Here is a 15,311-nt window from a genome sequence, read left to right on the forward strand (position 1 = left end):
CACACTGGGGGGGGGAGGTGTTGGGAGGGCATACCATGGGGTATCAGGAGGGCACACACTGGGGGGAGGTGTTTGGAGGGCATGCCATGGGGTATCAGGAGGGCACACACTGGGGGGGTTGGGAGGACATACCATGGGGTGTCAGGAGGGCAAACACTGGGGGGGGTGTTTGGAGGGCATGCCATGGGGTATCAGGAGGGCACACACTGGGGGGGAGGTGTTGGGAGGGCATACCATGGGGTATCAGGAGGGCACACACCAGGGGGCATTCACAATGCTTTATTGAGCTAAATGAAAAGGACATGCATTTCCATTTGTCAGCTAACAGCACCTCTATGATAAGCTGCAGTAACTCAGCAGACTTAGCATAGAGGTCCTTGTAAACTAATCCACCATGTACAGCTAGCTGAGCCTACCTCTAGGAACATTCACTCGGCTCCCTCTGCTCAGCTGCTCACACTTCCCTCTTCCAGGCGGTCGCGATCTCCGTGGTCAGGTACATCCCCATCCCGCCCACTCACGCAGCAAGCAGCCTGCAGGAGATAGGCTGGAAACCTGCTGGGGGGGCGGTGTGTCAAGTGTCTATGTGTAATGGCTGTGAGTTGTCCCAACCGCAGCTCTGATTTCGCGGGGTGCGCTCGGCCTCACAATCAGTAATATTTTCTCGGGGGGAGCAATTGCCCCGTTGCCCTACCCACCGAACCCCCGAGGGGTTCGATCGAACCCAGGTTAAGAACCACTGCTTTAGATCTACCTTCAGTTATGTATGCAGGGGCCTACTTGATTGCGTACAAATTGAAAGTGTTTAGGTTTGACCCCATATTATATGGTTTTCATAAATCTAAAGGAAAATTGTACGAAAAAAAATTATATAATGTACAGTGCCTTGCGAAAGTATTCGGCCCCCTTGAACTTTTCCACCTTTTGCCACATTTCAGGCTTCAAACATAAAGATATAAAACTGTATTTTTTTGTGAAGAATCAACAACAAGTGGGACACAGTCATGAAGTGGAACGAAATTTATTGGATGTTTCAAACTTTTTTAACAAATACAAAACTGAAAAATTGGGCGTGCAAAATTATTCAGCCCCCCTTAAGTTAATACTTTGTAGCGCCACCTTTTGCTGCGATTACAGCTGTAAGTCGCTTGGGATATGTCTCTATCAGTTTTGCACATCGAGAGTCTGAATTTTTTGCCCATTCCTCCTTGCAAAACAGCTCGAGCTCAGTGAGGTTGGATGGAGAGCGTTTGTGAACAGCAGTTTTCAGTTCTTTCCACAAATTCTCGATTGGATTCAGGTCTGGACTTTGACTTGGCCATTCTAACACCTGGATATGTTTATTTGTGAACCATTCCATTGTAGATTTTTCTTTATGTTTTGGATCTTTGTCTTGTTGGAATACAAATCTCTGTCCCAGTCTCAGGTCTTTTGCAGACTCCATCAGGTTTTCTTCCAGAATGGTCCTGTATTTGGCTCCATCCATCTTCCCATCAATTTTAACCATCTTCCCTGTCCCTGCTGAAGAAAAGCAGGCCCAAACCATGATGCTGCCACCACCATGTTTGACAGTGGGGATGGTGTGTTCAGGGTGATGAGCTGTGTTGCTTTTACACCAAACATAAAGTTTTGCATTGTTGCTAAAAAGTTTGATTTTGGTTTCATCTGACCAGAGCACCTTCTTCCACATGTTTGGTGTGTCTCCCAAGTGGCTTGTGGCAAACTTTAAAACGGCACTTTTTTGGATATCTTTAAGAAATGGCTTTCTTCTTGCCACTCTTCCATAAAGGCCAGATTTGTGCAGTATACGACTGATTGTTGTCCTATGGACAGAGTCTCCCACCTCAGCTGTAGATCTCTGCAGTTCATCCAGAGTGATCATGGGCCTCTTGGCTGCATCTCTGATCAGTCTTCTCCTTGTATGAGCTGAAAGTTTAGAGGGACGGCCAGGTCTTCGTAGTTTTGCAGTGGTCTGATACTCCTTCCATTTCAATATTATCGCTTGCACAGTGCTCCTTGGGATGTTTAAAGCTTGGGAAATCTTTTTGTATCCAAATCCGGCTTTAAACTTCAACAGTATCTCGGACCTGCCTGGTGTATTCCTTGTTCTTCATGATGCTCTCTGCGCTTTAAACGGACCTCTGAGGCTATCACAGCACAGGTGCATTTATACAGAGACTTGATTACACACAGGTGGATTCTATTTATCATCATTAGTAATTTAGGTCAACATTGGATCATTCAGAGATCCTCACTGAACTTCTGGAGAGAGTTTGCTGCACTGAATGTAAAGGGGCTGAATAATTTTGCACGCCCAATTTTTCAGTTTTTTACTTGTTGAAAATAAGTTTGAAATATCCAATAAATTTCGTTCCACTTCATGATTGTGTCCCACTTGTTGTTGATTCTTCACAAAAAATTAGTTTTATATCTTTGTTTGAAGCCTGAAATGTGGCAAAAGGTCAAAGTTCAAGGGGGCCGAATACTTTTGCAAGGCACTGTATGTCCAGCCTTAACGTACAAGAAGACTTGCCGTTGCTGTTTAAGCAGAAAATGTTTGCTTGATTACATAAGGTTGGATGGGGGAGTTATATTTTATTATTTTTATATATTTCTGATGCCCAGAGTCCAGCTTTTAAGCAGGGCTAAACTGCAAAAACAAAATTTCTCTTACGTCCTCCGATAGTCGCCGCCCACTCGTACAGTCTTCACCAATGGGGTATTGACTTCATCTCCACAGGAGTAACTAGGCATAAGACTTGTTAAAAAACAAAGCATTTACATAGACACACCCATGGGGGCTGTCCCACTGGTCCAATACCCCCCTGCAATCAGCCATCCCAACTCAGTTTGTCTTCTGCCTAGTTAAGGAGTAAGATAGGCTTCCCTGTGCTGGGGCTTCATTCTCAGCCTTCTTCTATTTTATGATTTTATTTACTGCAAATATGTTTTTTTCTTTGCACTACCAGCTGTTTATTTTGTCAGCGTTAGTTAATCGGATCTTCGGATGAAGATGGCGTTTGCGGAGCTGGAAGTCAGACTGGTCGTCCTGGTTTTCCAGGACAGAGGGCCTGATGGAATCCCAGCCCACCATCGAGCGTTTAGCAGGCTATGTGTTCGCCCTGGCCTCGCAAACGACCCATCCCTGTCCTCAGGGATGCAGCCTACGAGGTGGCTACCTCGCCTGGACATCTCATCCACGGTTCTCCATGCACTGTTAGCGCCCTGCGTTTGGCTGACGGCACCCGTGCCATCTGAGGGTGGGCGGTTTCCCGTCGATGAGAGGCACCCCACGCCATCGGGTACAGGTAAGTACATTCTGTGTGGGGCCTCTATCTGGGGCTGGCAGTCCTGTGTGTCTGTGCTTTTTTGGGCTCCCTGATCCCGGACCCTGCGGGGGTTTTCTCTCACAGCCTGTGCGCTGTGTGGGTTTGTGGGGGTCCCTCTCCTGTGTCACCTTAGGGTGCTTTTGGGAGGTACAGACACGTGTGGCGACCGCTGCGGGGTTAAAAACCGCGGGTCCGCCATTTTAGGTGTAGGCAGCATGTCTGGCTTCACTATGGGCGCTTATACAGCATTGTATGTGATGTTTTTTGGCGCCCTGCGGCGCCATCTTGTGTGTGGCAAAACGTTCGTTCTGAGCACATGTCGGTGGCCATTTTACTGAAGCCTCCCATTACTTTCTATTGGCAACCATTTTTCCTTAGCCTGCAGCCTTAGTTAAGCCTCATGCGGTGACATCACTTCCTCCTTTTGCTCTGGAGAGTTCGGCTGTGGTGGTAACACTTGTGGGGGTCTGTCTGCTGTCTTTTTATTTGTGCAATCCTTCTAGCTATCAGTTATCCTGATTGAGGGTCTGTGTGTTCACAGTCTTTGTAGCGGTGTGCTGCGGGGGTCCGCGGCGCGCTTAAAGGGCCAGTACCTTATATAAAAAAAAAAAAGAGGATTTTGTTTTTAACATGGATTCTCAGGACAGCAAATTTCCCACAGCCCTGGTGGGGGGATTCAGATTCCTCTGAATCCTCTGCTCTGTCTACTTTGTCAGCTGCAGTGGCGACTTTGGTGTCCGAAGTTGAGATTCTGATGTCTGATCGTGCTGCCAGGAAAAGGCCTCGTTTGTCCTTGTCTTCTGAATCTGTTATGGTTACCATAGGTGCCATACCCCTTGAGGGGTCTCGCTCTTCTCAGTCTGAGGGGGAGGCGGAGGTTGCAGAGGTGGATGATTCCCCCCCTGGGACGGCCGAGGACCGCCTGGCTATGGATGCGCTGATTCTTGCCATTAAAGAAACACTACATTTAGAGGATGAGCCCAATCCTCCTTGCATTGTGTCCTCTTTTGGCACACACAGGACCCGCAAGGCGGCGCAGGTGTTCCCTTGCCCCGCTGAGTTTCAGGCTACTGTGAATGATCAATGGCATTATTTAAAACGCACCTTTGTGGTGCCAAAAAGGTTTCAACTCCTTTATCCCTTTGCGTCTCCTACGGATTCGTGCTGGTGTGTGGCCCCTCAGGTGGATCACATTGTGGCCAGATTGAACAAGGTCACTCTAGTACCCACCGAGGATTCTCCGGTGTTTAGGGATCCTACAGATAGGAGAATGGAATCCCTTGCCCACCATGCCTACATGGTGGCAGGTTCCCTGCTAAAGCCCATTTTCGCCTCTGTCATGGCGGCTCAGGCTGTGGCGGACTGGACCAAGGGGCTAAAACGCACCCTCGTGGCTGATTCCGCTCCTCATACCGTGGCGATGGTGGACCAGATCCATCAAGGAGTCATGTATTTGTGTGATGCGGCCTTGAATGAGGCCCCATTAGCTGCGTGCCTGTCCAGTGTCGCGGTGATTAGCCGTCGCCTGATGTGGTTAAAGAGCTGGTCGGCTGACCAGACTTCGAGAAAAACGGTGGCTGACATCCCCTACGCGGGGTCTCGCCTGTTTGGGGAATCCCTGTATTAATTGGTTAAAGGGGTCACTGGGGGCAAGAGCACTCTGCTGCCCCAGAATCCTAAAGGCAAGTTTTTCCGCAATAAGCGGGGCCCCTCCTTTAAACTAAATCAGGGGTCCGAGTGCCAGCCAGAGCCTGCTGCGCGATCTGTCCACTACGGTGCAGACGCTTCAGGAGTTCGGATGGACCATCAACGTACAGAAGTCGACTTTGTCTCCTTCGGTTCGTGTCCCATATTTGGGAATGGTTCTGGACTCTGCTCAAGCGAAGGTGTTTCTGCCAGAGGACAAGCTCCGGACCCTACAGAACGAGGTCAGAGCCCTCCAAAACAACAAATCCTCATCACTCAGGACCTGTATGCGGGCCCTGGGGTTGATCGTGTCAGCCTTCGAGGCGATACCGTTCGCACAGTTTCACACAAGGTCTCTCCAATCGAAGATCCTGAACAGATGGGACAGACTCCCGCAATCCTTGGATCTGAGAGTGTCTCTGTGTCACCAAACCAGAGTGGATCTTCTGTGGTGGCTTCAGTCCCCAGCGGTGGCGGACGAAAAATCATTCCGGCCGTTGCTGTGGACAGTACTTACCACGGATGCCAGCCTGTCGGGCTGGGGTGGAGTCCTGGGCAACCTGTCTGCCCAGGGCACTTGGTCGGTGGAGGAATCCTCCCTACCCATAAACATATTGGAATTGAGAGCGATCAGGCTGTGCCTACTCCATTGGTCGGACTGTCTTCAGGGCCGCCCTGTGTGGGTGCAGACGGACAATGCCACTGCGGTGGCCTACATCAATCACCAAGGGGGCACCAAGAGTGCCCAGGCGGCCCAGGAAGTGACCAGTATTCTGTCTTGGGCCGAGACTCATGTCCAGGCACTATCGGCAGTTCACATTCCAGGTGTAGAGAATTGGAAGGCTTACCTGGGCCGCCAGACCCTGGACCAGGGGGAATGGTCCCTGCACCCGGAGGTGTTTTCAAATGCTGTGTGCGAAATGGGGATCCCCAGATGTGGATCCGTTCGCGTCTTGGCTAAACCACAAGGTGGAAAGGTTGTGGCAAGAACGCGCGATCCTCTGGCAGTCGCCTCGGATGCGTTGGTAGTGCCTTGGCATCAGTATCATCTGATGTATGCCCTTCCTCGGATTCAGTTGTTGTCCAGGTTCCCTCGCAGGTTGGCCTCAGAATCCTGGTGGCGCTGGACTGGCCGCGCCGATCCTGGTACGTGGACATCGTTCACCTGGCCGTCGAGCCTCCATGGCGGCTGCCAATGCAAGAAGATCTACTGTCTCAGGGACCTATCTTCCATCCTGCTTTACAGTCGCTGGCTTTAACGGCATGGCTGTTGAAAGCCAGGTCCTGAGGGACAGGGGTCTCTCCTCAGAGGTCATTCCTACCTTAATTAAGGCTAGAAAAGCATCATCTGGTAAGATTTATTACCGTACATGGAAAGCTTATTTTGCCTGGTGTGAGTCCGGGGGCTTCTCTCCTCGTTCATACTCGGCGAGAGTGCTGGGTTTCCTTCAGACTGATGTGGACCAGCGCCTTGCGTTGGCCATGATTAAGGGCCAGGTATCTGCACTGGCAGTCCTTTTCCAGCGCCCCGTGGCATCTGATTCTTTGATTCGCACCTTCATTCAAGGTGTGCGTCACTTGGTCCCTCCTCGTAGGGAGCCCTTACCTTCATGGGACTTGAACTTGGTCCTGTCCGTATTGCAACTTTCCCCGTTTGAAAACATCAGGGAAATCTCGTTACCTCTGCTGTCTAGAAAGGTTGCCTTTCTTGTGGCAATCACTTCTGCTCGCAGAGTGTCGGAGTTGGCGACCTTGTCTTGCCGCTCCCCTTACCTGGTGGTTCATAGGGATAAGGTGGTCTTGCGACCTAACCCGTCCTTTCTTCCAAAGGTGGTTTCTGATTTTCGTTGCAACAAATAAATGGGTGTGTTTGGCGCTCCCAAGAACAGTGACAATGAGCTCAAGTCGGTTATCTTGAATAAAAATGACATTTATTGAAAGGCTAAAAATGCTGATTAATCTAATAAGATGCCAGCAGATGTCCGACAGAGAGGCTGTACCTTAGAAGAGGACCCAGGAGTTAGGTGGAGACGCCTGTGGAGTGTAGAGAAACTTGATAGTAGAAACACTCAGGGGCTGGATGTGGAGCGGGAGAAGCAGAGGAGAGAGGGGGGGGGGATATAATTCGCCCACTCCACCCCATCCTTTGAGCCCTGGATATCTGTCCAACAGTGCCAGGTTTTTTTTGTAGTACGTTTCTGATTTTCACCTTAATGAGGACATTGTTTTGCCTTCGCCCTGTGCAAAGCCTAAGCATCCTAAGGAGGAGGTTGCTTTGCATTCCTTGGATGTTGTCAGGGCGATCAGGGTTTACCTGTCGTCAACTGAATCCTTTCGAAAATCGGATTCTCTTTGTCCTTCCTGAGGGACCTCGGAAGGGTATGGCTGCGTCTGCGGCGGCCATTTCAAAATGGATCAGACAGACAATTGTACAGGCCTATTCGTTGAAGGAACGGGTACCTCCGCTCCCTGTCAAGGCGCACTCTACTAGAGCGGTGAGTGCGTCCTGGGCTTTCCGACATCAGGCTTCGATGGCCCAGGTGTGTAAGGCTGCGACTTGGTTGTCAGTACACACCTTTTCAAAATTTTACATAATTGATGTTCTGGCATCGGCGGATGCCTCCTTTGGCCGCAAAGTTCTCTGTGCGGCTGTACCATAAGGGAACCCTGGTTTTATTTCGGGTCCCTGGCTGTTGGGGTTGTTTACCCCCTTGGTTATTTGCTTTCCTGGGTTGTTGCTCCTGTTGAGCCTTTTGTTGTTACCCAGAGGGTTACCTTTCTGTTCACGTAAGGTTCCTTTCTCTGTTGTGGGTACTGCGTTGCCTTTCTGACGGTTGCGTTGCCCACCCCTCATGTCTACACTGCTTTGGGACATCCCCATTGGTGAAGACTGTATGAGTGGTCGGTGACTGTCGGAGGACGTAAGAGAAAACTGAATTTTTGTAAAATCTTACCGTAAAATTCCTTTCTCGGAGTCCTCCGACAGCCGCCGCCCCCGTCCCTCTATTGGGGTTCTTATACACCTAACTGCTTGCTACCAAACGAGTTGGGATGGCTAATTGAAGGGGGGTATTGGACCAGTGGGACAGCCCCCATGGGTGTGTCTATGTAAATGCTTTGTTTTTTAACAAGTCTTATGCCTAGTTACTCCTGTGGAGATGAAGTCAATACCCCATTGGTGAAGACTGTATGAGTGGGCGGCGACTGTCGGAGGACTCAGAGAAAGGAATTTTACGGTAAGATTTTACAAAAATTCAGTTTTTATATATTGCAGCTTACCAGTTCACATGAGTTGGCTGCATTAGTTTTCTTTTGCTGTCTTTTTTTTTTTTTTTCTCTTTATTTTCACCAGACAATCCTGCAAATAACATACTTCCTTACATAGATGGCTATGCTCGCTGTATCTGTAGTGGAAGCCATGGTTTTTATCCAGCTGGACTTTAAATGACTGTCATGGGACAAGTATGGAGGCTGCCATTGCGCATTTCTTGAAAATGATAGATGCTTTGTTGTGTCTGACTTCAGTACTTTTTATTAACAGGCCCAGAACAAGCATGCTGTAAACAAGTGTCAGAGAATGCAGTAATTGTGTAGCTTTAGCCTTGTTTGACAGCAAAATGGACCTCCTTTAAGGGCTCATTCACATTGGTGCTCAGCCCTGTACAGCGTGACGGGATGTTTGTCAATCTTTTTGTACGAACGCCAGACTGCATGCAGGCAGTCAATGTAAGTGAATGGATACGGTCCAGCTGTATGGATTCACGTGCATAGCCAAGTTTTACAGGCACACAGAGATGGGTGCACAGCTCTCTATGCACAGGCTCTGTGTACATGTCCAACTCTGCTATGCGGGTGAATCCAGACAGCCAAAGAATATCTATTCACTTAAATAGGCTGCCTGCATGCAGCTTAACGCTAGTACAAAAAGATAAATCCCTTTTTATGCTGTAAGGGGGCTGAGCACCCATGTGAATGAGCCATTAAAGTCAAAGCAACAGAATGACAACTAGGGAAGTGATTTTTCTCCATTAATCTGATTAATTCCCATTCAAAAATTTGAGCACTGATCCGTTTTTTTTTTTCTTTTAGTTTTTGGTTAGAAGCTTACAGGGGAAAGATAACCCTTCAGCCTCATGCACACTGGACGTTTTTTGCAGCTGCTTCTAGGGGCATCTGTCGTTTTTTATATTATCTTGCCCCTTAACTCCCCTGCATGTCCCTATGCATCCATGCACACACAGGCTTTAGCAGCTTTTAGAGGCAGAAACAAAAAGCCATTGTCAGTGCGTCTAGGAGGAACAGCATTTTGGAAGGAAAAAAAACACTGAAGCTTGGTAACGCGTATAAACGTGTTAGTGCTAGGTACGTTATTTTATTTCAGTGGCCAGAATAAATTGTTATTCTGTCCAATTAAATGAATTAACGCCCAAGCGCTTGACACCGGTAAACGCACCTTAATGCATTACACACTTTTAGAAGTGTTAGGCGTTTTTTCTGCCAAAACGCTGTTGCCAGGAGGAAAAGCTTTTATAAAAGTTTGCAAAACGTCCTTATTTTATTTGCATTTGTAACTTCTAATGAACTGCAGCTCCCTCTTTTTTTCTTTGGAAACTAAGAAGTCTATAAAACTGCTGATCAAGGGGCCCAGAATTGCTTAAGCTGGCCATAGATGGTTCAAATCTCAGCTGATTCAGTAGGGACCGACCGAGATTCGAACCATCTATGGGCAGGCTGATTGTACCTCAGTCAATCCATTGATCGACTTGGGTACAACCAGCATGCCTGACTTTTGTAAGCAATATGTGACAATAGCTGCTAGAAATTATCAGTGTTCTCACAGCTGGGACGGCTCTCTGCGGGACGCATTCCCCCATGAACACTGACTGATGGGGGAATCAAGTGATTTTCTTGCAGGAAAGAAAATGGCACTATCTGTGGCCTGCCTAAAGCCCCGTACACACGCGTCGATAGTTGGCTGTGAATTTTCTGCCAACGTCCGATCGGCCGATTTTCGGCTTGTTAGTATGATGCTTCCGACAACCGACTCCGACTTTTCGGCCGAAAAAAAAATCTGGTGTGCAGGCTATAAAATTTTTGTTGGCCGTCAACACAACGGCCGATTTTCTGTCAGTCAGTACAGATTTCGGCAGACAAAAATCTGATGAGCAAGACTGGGCATGCTCAGAGATGAAAAAACACACAGAAAGTAAACCATCACATGACATCACTTCTGAAGTAGATTTTTGTTGGCCGAGAAAATTTGTGTGCAGTCTAGGCACATTTCAACTAACACAACAACACTGGACAAAAGTCGGCCGATCGGTCGACCGATAATCGTTGCGCGTGTACGAGGCATAAGTATGGAAATTCATGAGCACCGAAAGGAATATTTTGAACATGCCTTGTCTACTGTATGTATTGGAGTTTTAAGTTAAGACAAAATTACTATGGGTTAGTCAAATGTGTGGCTACTTTTTAAAAACAGTCTAGTGTCTAGAAATGAGCAAATTATTCAGCTTTTAACATTTAATTTAAATTGACATGTCATAAATTAGGCATCATTAGTTTAAAGATGTTTTGTTTTCATGCAGGTAGAAAATTTACTAGTGAGTAACCAAGGAACAATAAAATTGTGTGACTTTGGAAGTTCTACTAGCATTGCCCATTACCCAGACTACAGCTGGACTGCACAGAGAAGATCAATTGTTGAAGATGAAGTAAGTGGTTGGCGTGGACAACAGAAGTCTGTTTATGTTGGTTTGCTGTGTTGCTTTTGGAAATGAAGGTTAATACATCTGCGTGTAGTTCCCCATTCTTCTGTTGGTTCTGTTAGTTGCTGTGTTGCCCACCCCTAAGTAGGACTGCTTTTTTATGTCCCAACAGTATTTGAATTCCTGTGATCCTCCATAAATAGGAACACAATAAGTATTTTTGTTCTAGCCCTAAAAATCTTTTTCTTGGAGTCCTTAGAGGAACATATGATGTGGGGGTGAAAAAGTTGGAAACGGCGCTACCTAACGCATGTGCAAAGATGCGGGTGAGAAAGAGGAGAAAGTGCTCAGTGCGTAAAAAATAGTGCAAGTATAACATGTGCAAATATTGTGCCTGTGGAAGATTTCCAATCACTGGCTAAATATAGATGATTTCAGCCGAGAAATAAATAAATAGTGGGTGTGAGGTATGGTAATTAAAATAATGAATAAGTATGGTAATGATAAATAGTGAGGTAGAATGGTTCCCAATAAATGGTTAATAAAGACAGTGCTGGATAAAATGATTATAAAAAAGCCGTGAGGGTGCTAATGCATACCTTTTGTATAATGTTCCTCCAATCTTACCACTAGAGGTCGCACTTACCCTATAGCCACAAATGGTGTATGTATAAGCCAAATAGGGTATGGGTAAATTTTCTCAAACCTGCTCCCAATCTGTCCTTACGGACCAATGGATCCCATCTTTTGTATAATGTTCCTCCAATCTGACCACTAGAGGTCGCACTTACCCTATAGCCACAAATGGTGTATGTATAAGCCAAATAGGGTATGGGTAAATTTTCTCAAACCTGCTCCCAATCTGTCCAATCTGGACCAATGGATCCCATCTGGGTGCAAAGGGAAGAAAAACGGACCTCTTAGTGTGGTATACAAAGGGAGGATTTTCAAAAGGCTAGTAGTGACTCACGCTTAGAAGATAGATGCAGCAGATCGTGTCAGACAGTTGCAGACCGCGCCGGGGAAGCTTCTGCGTTCCAAACACAGGCGAGCTGCGGACCGGAAGTGACGTTGGGTTCCGCCCTACGTACGTTTCATCATAGGACGTCTACGGGAGCGGTGCCCGTCAGTCGACCTCTCCGTCCTCATATAGCCGGACTCATCCCAGCGGCCAATCACTTGTCCATATGCAAATCTCTAGTGATGGCTCAGTTACACAGGAGGTGTACGGATTACCCCGTGTGTGCGGACTTACTATGGGATGTTTGTCAATGGCTATATTAATCATCATGCCTGATCATGCTGCCATTTTGTGGATCCAATTTAGGTTACAGATATATTTAATAGACAATTTATTAGATGTATGATTAAAACCAGTATATAAAATAAATAAATGATAAATAATACATTTTGAAAAAATGAAAATTAGAGGGGCGAAAAGTATATAGACATACGTTTTTCTGAGCATAAATTTAGTGATGAGACGATCATATATAAGTGGTGAAAGGTGTGTTGTGGAGAAAATAGTGATATATATCCCCAGAGGACAATAGTGAGTGAATCCTTGAGTGGATAAGGATATATATAAAGGGTGATAACACCAAAAAAATATATTTTGGGAAAAAAGATAGATATAATTTTATCCAAAGTGACCAAAAATAGGTATTTAACCTTTATAAAAGAAAGAAAAAGAGGCAAACAGTGGGTGCCTCAAGTGAAGTGAGGATAGATTGATTAAAGTGCGCCCGTGAGATGGTATTATATATCATTTAAATGAAGTGTGGTCGGTTGGTGGCTGCAACCTATTTACCTCATAGACCTGGTAGTTCTCATCCATAGCGCTGGTTTTCTCCCCCCCTGTACTATCCTTAGAGGAACATAGTTTCCACCCCTTGGTTATGGTCATGGTACTGCTTTGTTTCAAAACTGAGGCAGGCTTCTATTCAGAGGGGGTTATCCCCCTGGACTAGCCTACATTTTTTTTTCTTTTCCTTTTTGATTTTCTTGTTTCTGCCAGTGTCCAATCCTCCTGCAGGCAACTGTATTACCGGAAGGTTAAGACTTAGTCCCTCAGTGGGTTAGTAAATGGCTTAAACCCATTGAGATGTTTTAATTGGAGTGTCTGTCACTTTAGGGGAAACTTTTTCTTTTAACTTTCTGCCTTGGGATACAACAGGAACAAGGGAAGTTGCAGGTGATCACTCAAAAGAAAGAGGAAATCTCCTCCTCCTCCTATTGTCACTGGAACAGATTTTGCCAAGATTTATTTCCTGTTCCTTCGACAACTCAATTTCAAAATAGTTAATACAGCAAATGGAGAGGGTCTGCAGTCAAATCTTATTGTAATCTGTCCAGTAAAGGTTACCAAAATGTATGCTATACATGTCCTGGTAATATTTAGGCTGTGGGGTAAGCAGAAGAGGCACCTGGTGATGTACCATTATATTATAAGGGAGGTTAAATACAGTTATATTGGAATTAAACAAGCCTCACTTTATCTGTTATGTCACAAGATGCCATGAAGCGTTTTTAAAATACACCCCACCTACTGCTTTGTGATCTGTTGTCCTTTTTGCCTTTTAAGATAGGTTGTTGCAATGTTTGCTGTAAGAATAACATGTCTTGTTATAAAACCAGTTTATAGATCCTTTCCGTTTTTTGGAAAAAAATACTTTAGTGCTATTACTATAGTATTCCATATTTATTAGTTTATATTCCCCTTTCTACTTTTTGAGTTTTTTTAAGCTCCTAGTTTACTTCATTAATCTGCATTCTGTTTTTATATCTTTATTTTCTTTTTTTTATCGTTCTATTATATCTTATATCTATGCTATAGCTATATCTACATATGAATAATTAAGTATTTTGTGAGAAATTACTTTTTCTTTGTCAAGTCCAATTCTGTATATTAACCACTTGCCAACCGCCGCACGACTATTTACTGCGGCAGTCAGCCCCCTACAGGCAAACCGACGTAGGGCTACGTCTCTCATACCCACCGCTCTGGGGCGTGCCCCCGCCGCCGCTGATGGCCTGATTGGGTTCAGATCCGGTCAGTCATCAGGTCCAGGCCAATGATTGGTCTGGACTTGTTGATCGGTTCTGCCCAATCAGATACTGATCTGTGCCTGTGTAATGTAAACACAGGCAAAGAAAAGACCTCTCCCCTCCCATGATCCTTTTTGGATTCATCGAGAGGAGAGAGCACATCTAAACTGTGAGTTCTACATCAGCACACACACACTGAGATAGGCACAGTTAACCCCTACACCCCCTGTCACAACACACACTGTATACTGTATATAGCATTTTCCTATATACCCGTATAAGTGTGACTTGTGACCAGGTTTAGCGCTTGCGGCCCTTCCTTTTATACTTAGGATACCCGCCACCCCCCATAAAGATTTAACCCCCTGATCACCCCCAGTTAACCCCTTCCCCCTGTCACATTGCACACTAATAAACAGGTAATATAGTGTTTTACTGTATTTTGTATTAGTGTGATTGTGACTTGAGGTAGCGCTAGCGAGTTAGTTTCTGTCCCAAGGAGGTTTAGGGTCCCCGCTACCCCCCCCAATAAATATTTAAACCCCAGATCGCCCCCTGATCACCCCTACACCCCCTGTCACAACACACTGTATACAGTATATAGCATTTTCTATATACCTGTATAAGTGCGACTTGTGACCAGGTTTAGCGCTTGCGGCCCTTCCTTTTATACTTACGATACCCGCCATCCCCCCCCATAATATTTAACCCCCTGATCCCCCTGTCACATTGCACACTATACACAGGTAATATAGTGTTTTACTGTATTTTGTATTAGTGTGATTGTGACTTGAGTTAGCGCTAGCAAATTATATTCTGTCCCAAGTAGGTTTAGGGTCCCCGCCACCCCCTCCCCCCCAATAAAGATTTAACCCCCTGATCACCCCCAGTTAACCCCTTCATTGCCCTGTCAGTGTCACTTTTATAGTGTACAGTTTTTTTTTTTTCTGATCACTATTATTAGTGACACGGGACATTAGCTAGTGTTAGCGTCAGTCTAAGCGCAGATCCCCAGCGCATAGTTAGAAATAACCCCTTAATTACCACACACACACACTTCCATTACTAGTATAGTGTTTGAACAGATCAGTATCTGATCTGATCAGAACTATACTAGCGTCCCCATAGTTTAGGGTTCCCAAAAGGCGGTGTTTGCACGATCAGCACTTATTCCTGCCAGCACCTGCGTTTAACCCCTCCGTCCAGCCCACTACACCCAGGCAAGTGTAGTAATCAATAACACAACAAACAAAACTGCTGTTAGCAGAGTTAGGCTGGAAACCTTTAACGATTTTAAAATCTTTCTGGGCCTTTCCCTCAACATGGGCATAACCCCATGAATTGCGGCTATATTGGTCCACTAGCCCAATTCACCATATGCGCGTGTACTCTGCCTCCATGTCCAGGGCGAGATACGAGCAAATTCTGCGATTTATGCATTTCAACGACAGTGAAATCTGTCGTCCTCGGGGAGACCCTGAAAAAAAATTCGGCCCCTTGCAGACCACTTCAATCAGCGGTTTGCAGCCTTGTTCAC

General features: G+C 46.1%; 1 protein-coding gene across 2 annotated transcripts in view; it reads left to right on the forward strand.

Moving 5' to 3' along the window:
* GAK (cyclin G associated kinase) overlaps positions 1-15,311 on the forward strand; it is a 191,091-nt gene that overhangs the window by 46,825 nt on the left and 128,955 nt on the right. For both annotated transcript variants that reach the window (XM_082248017.1, XM_082248016.1), the window contains exon 6: positions 10,607-10,732. In XM_082248017.1, the coding sequence (XP_082104143.1) occupies positions 10,607-10,732 (126 nt within the window). The remainder of the gene's footprint in view (positions 1-10,606; positions 10,733-15,311) is intronic.

Source organism: Pelophylax lessonae (genome assembly GCF_965119305.1).
Source record: "Pelophylax lessonae genome assembly, chromosome: 1".
NCBI lineage: Eukaryota > Metazoa > Chordata > Amphibia > Anura > Ranidae > Pelophylax > Pelophylax lessonae.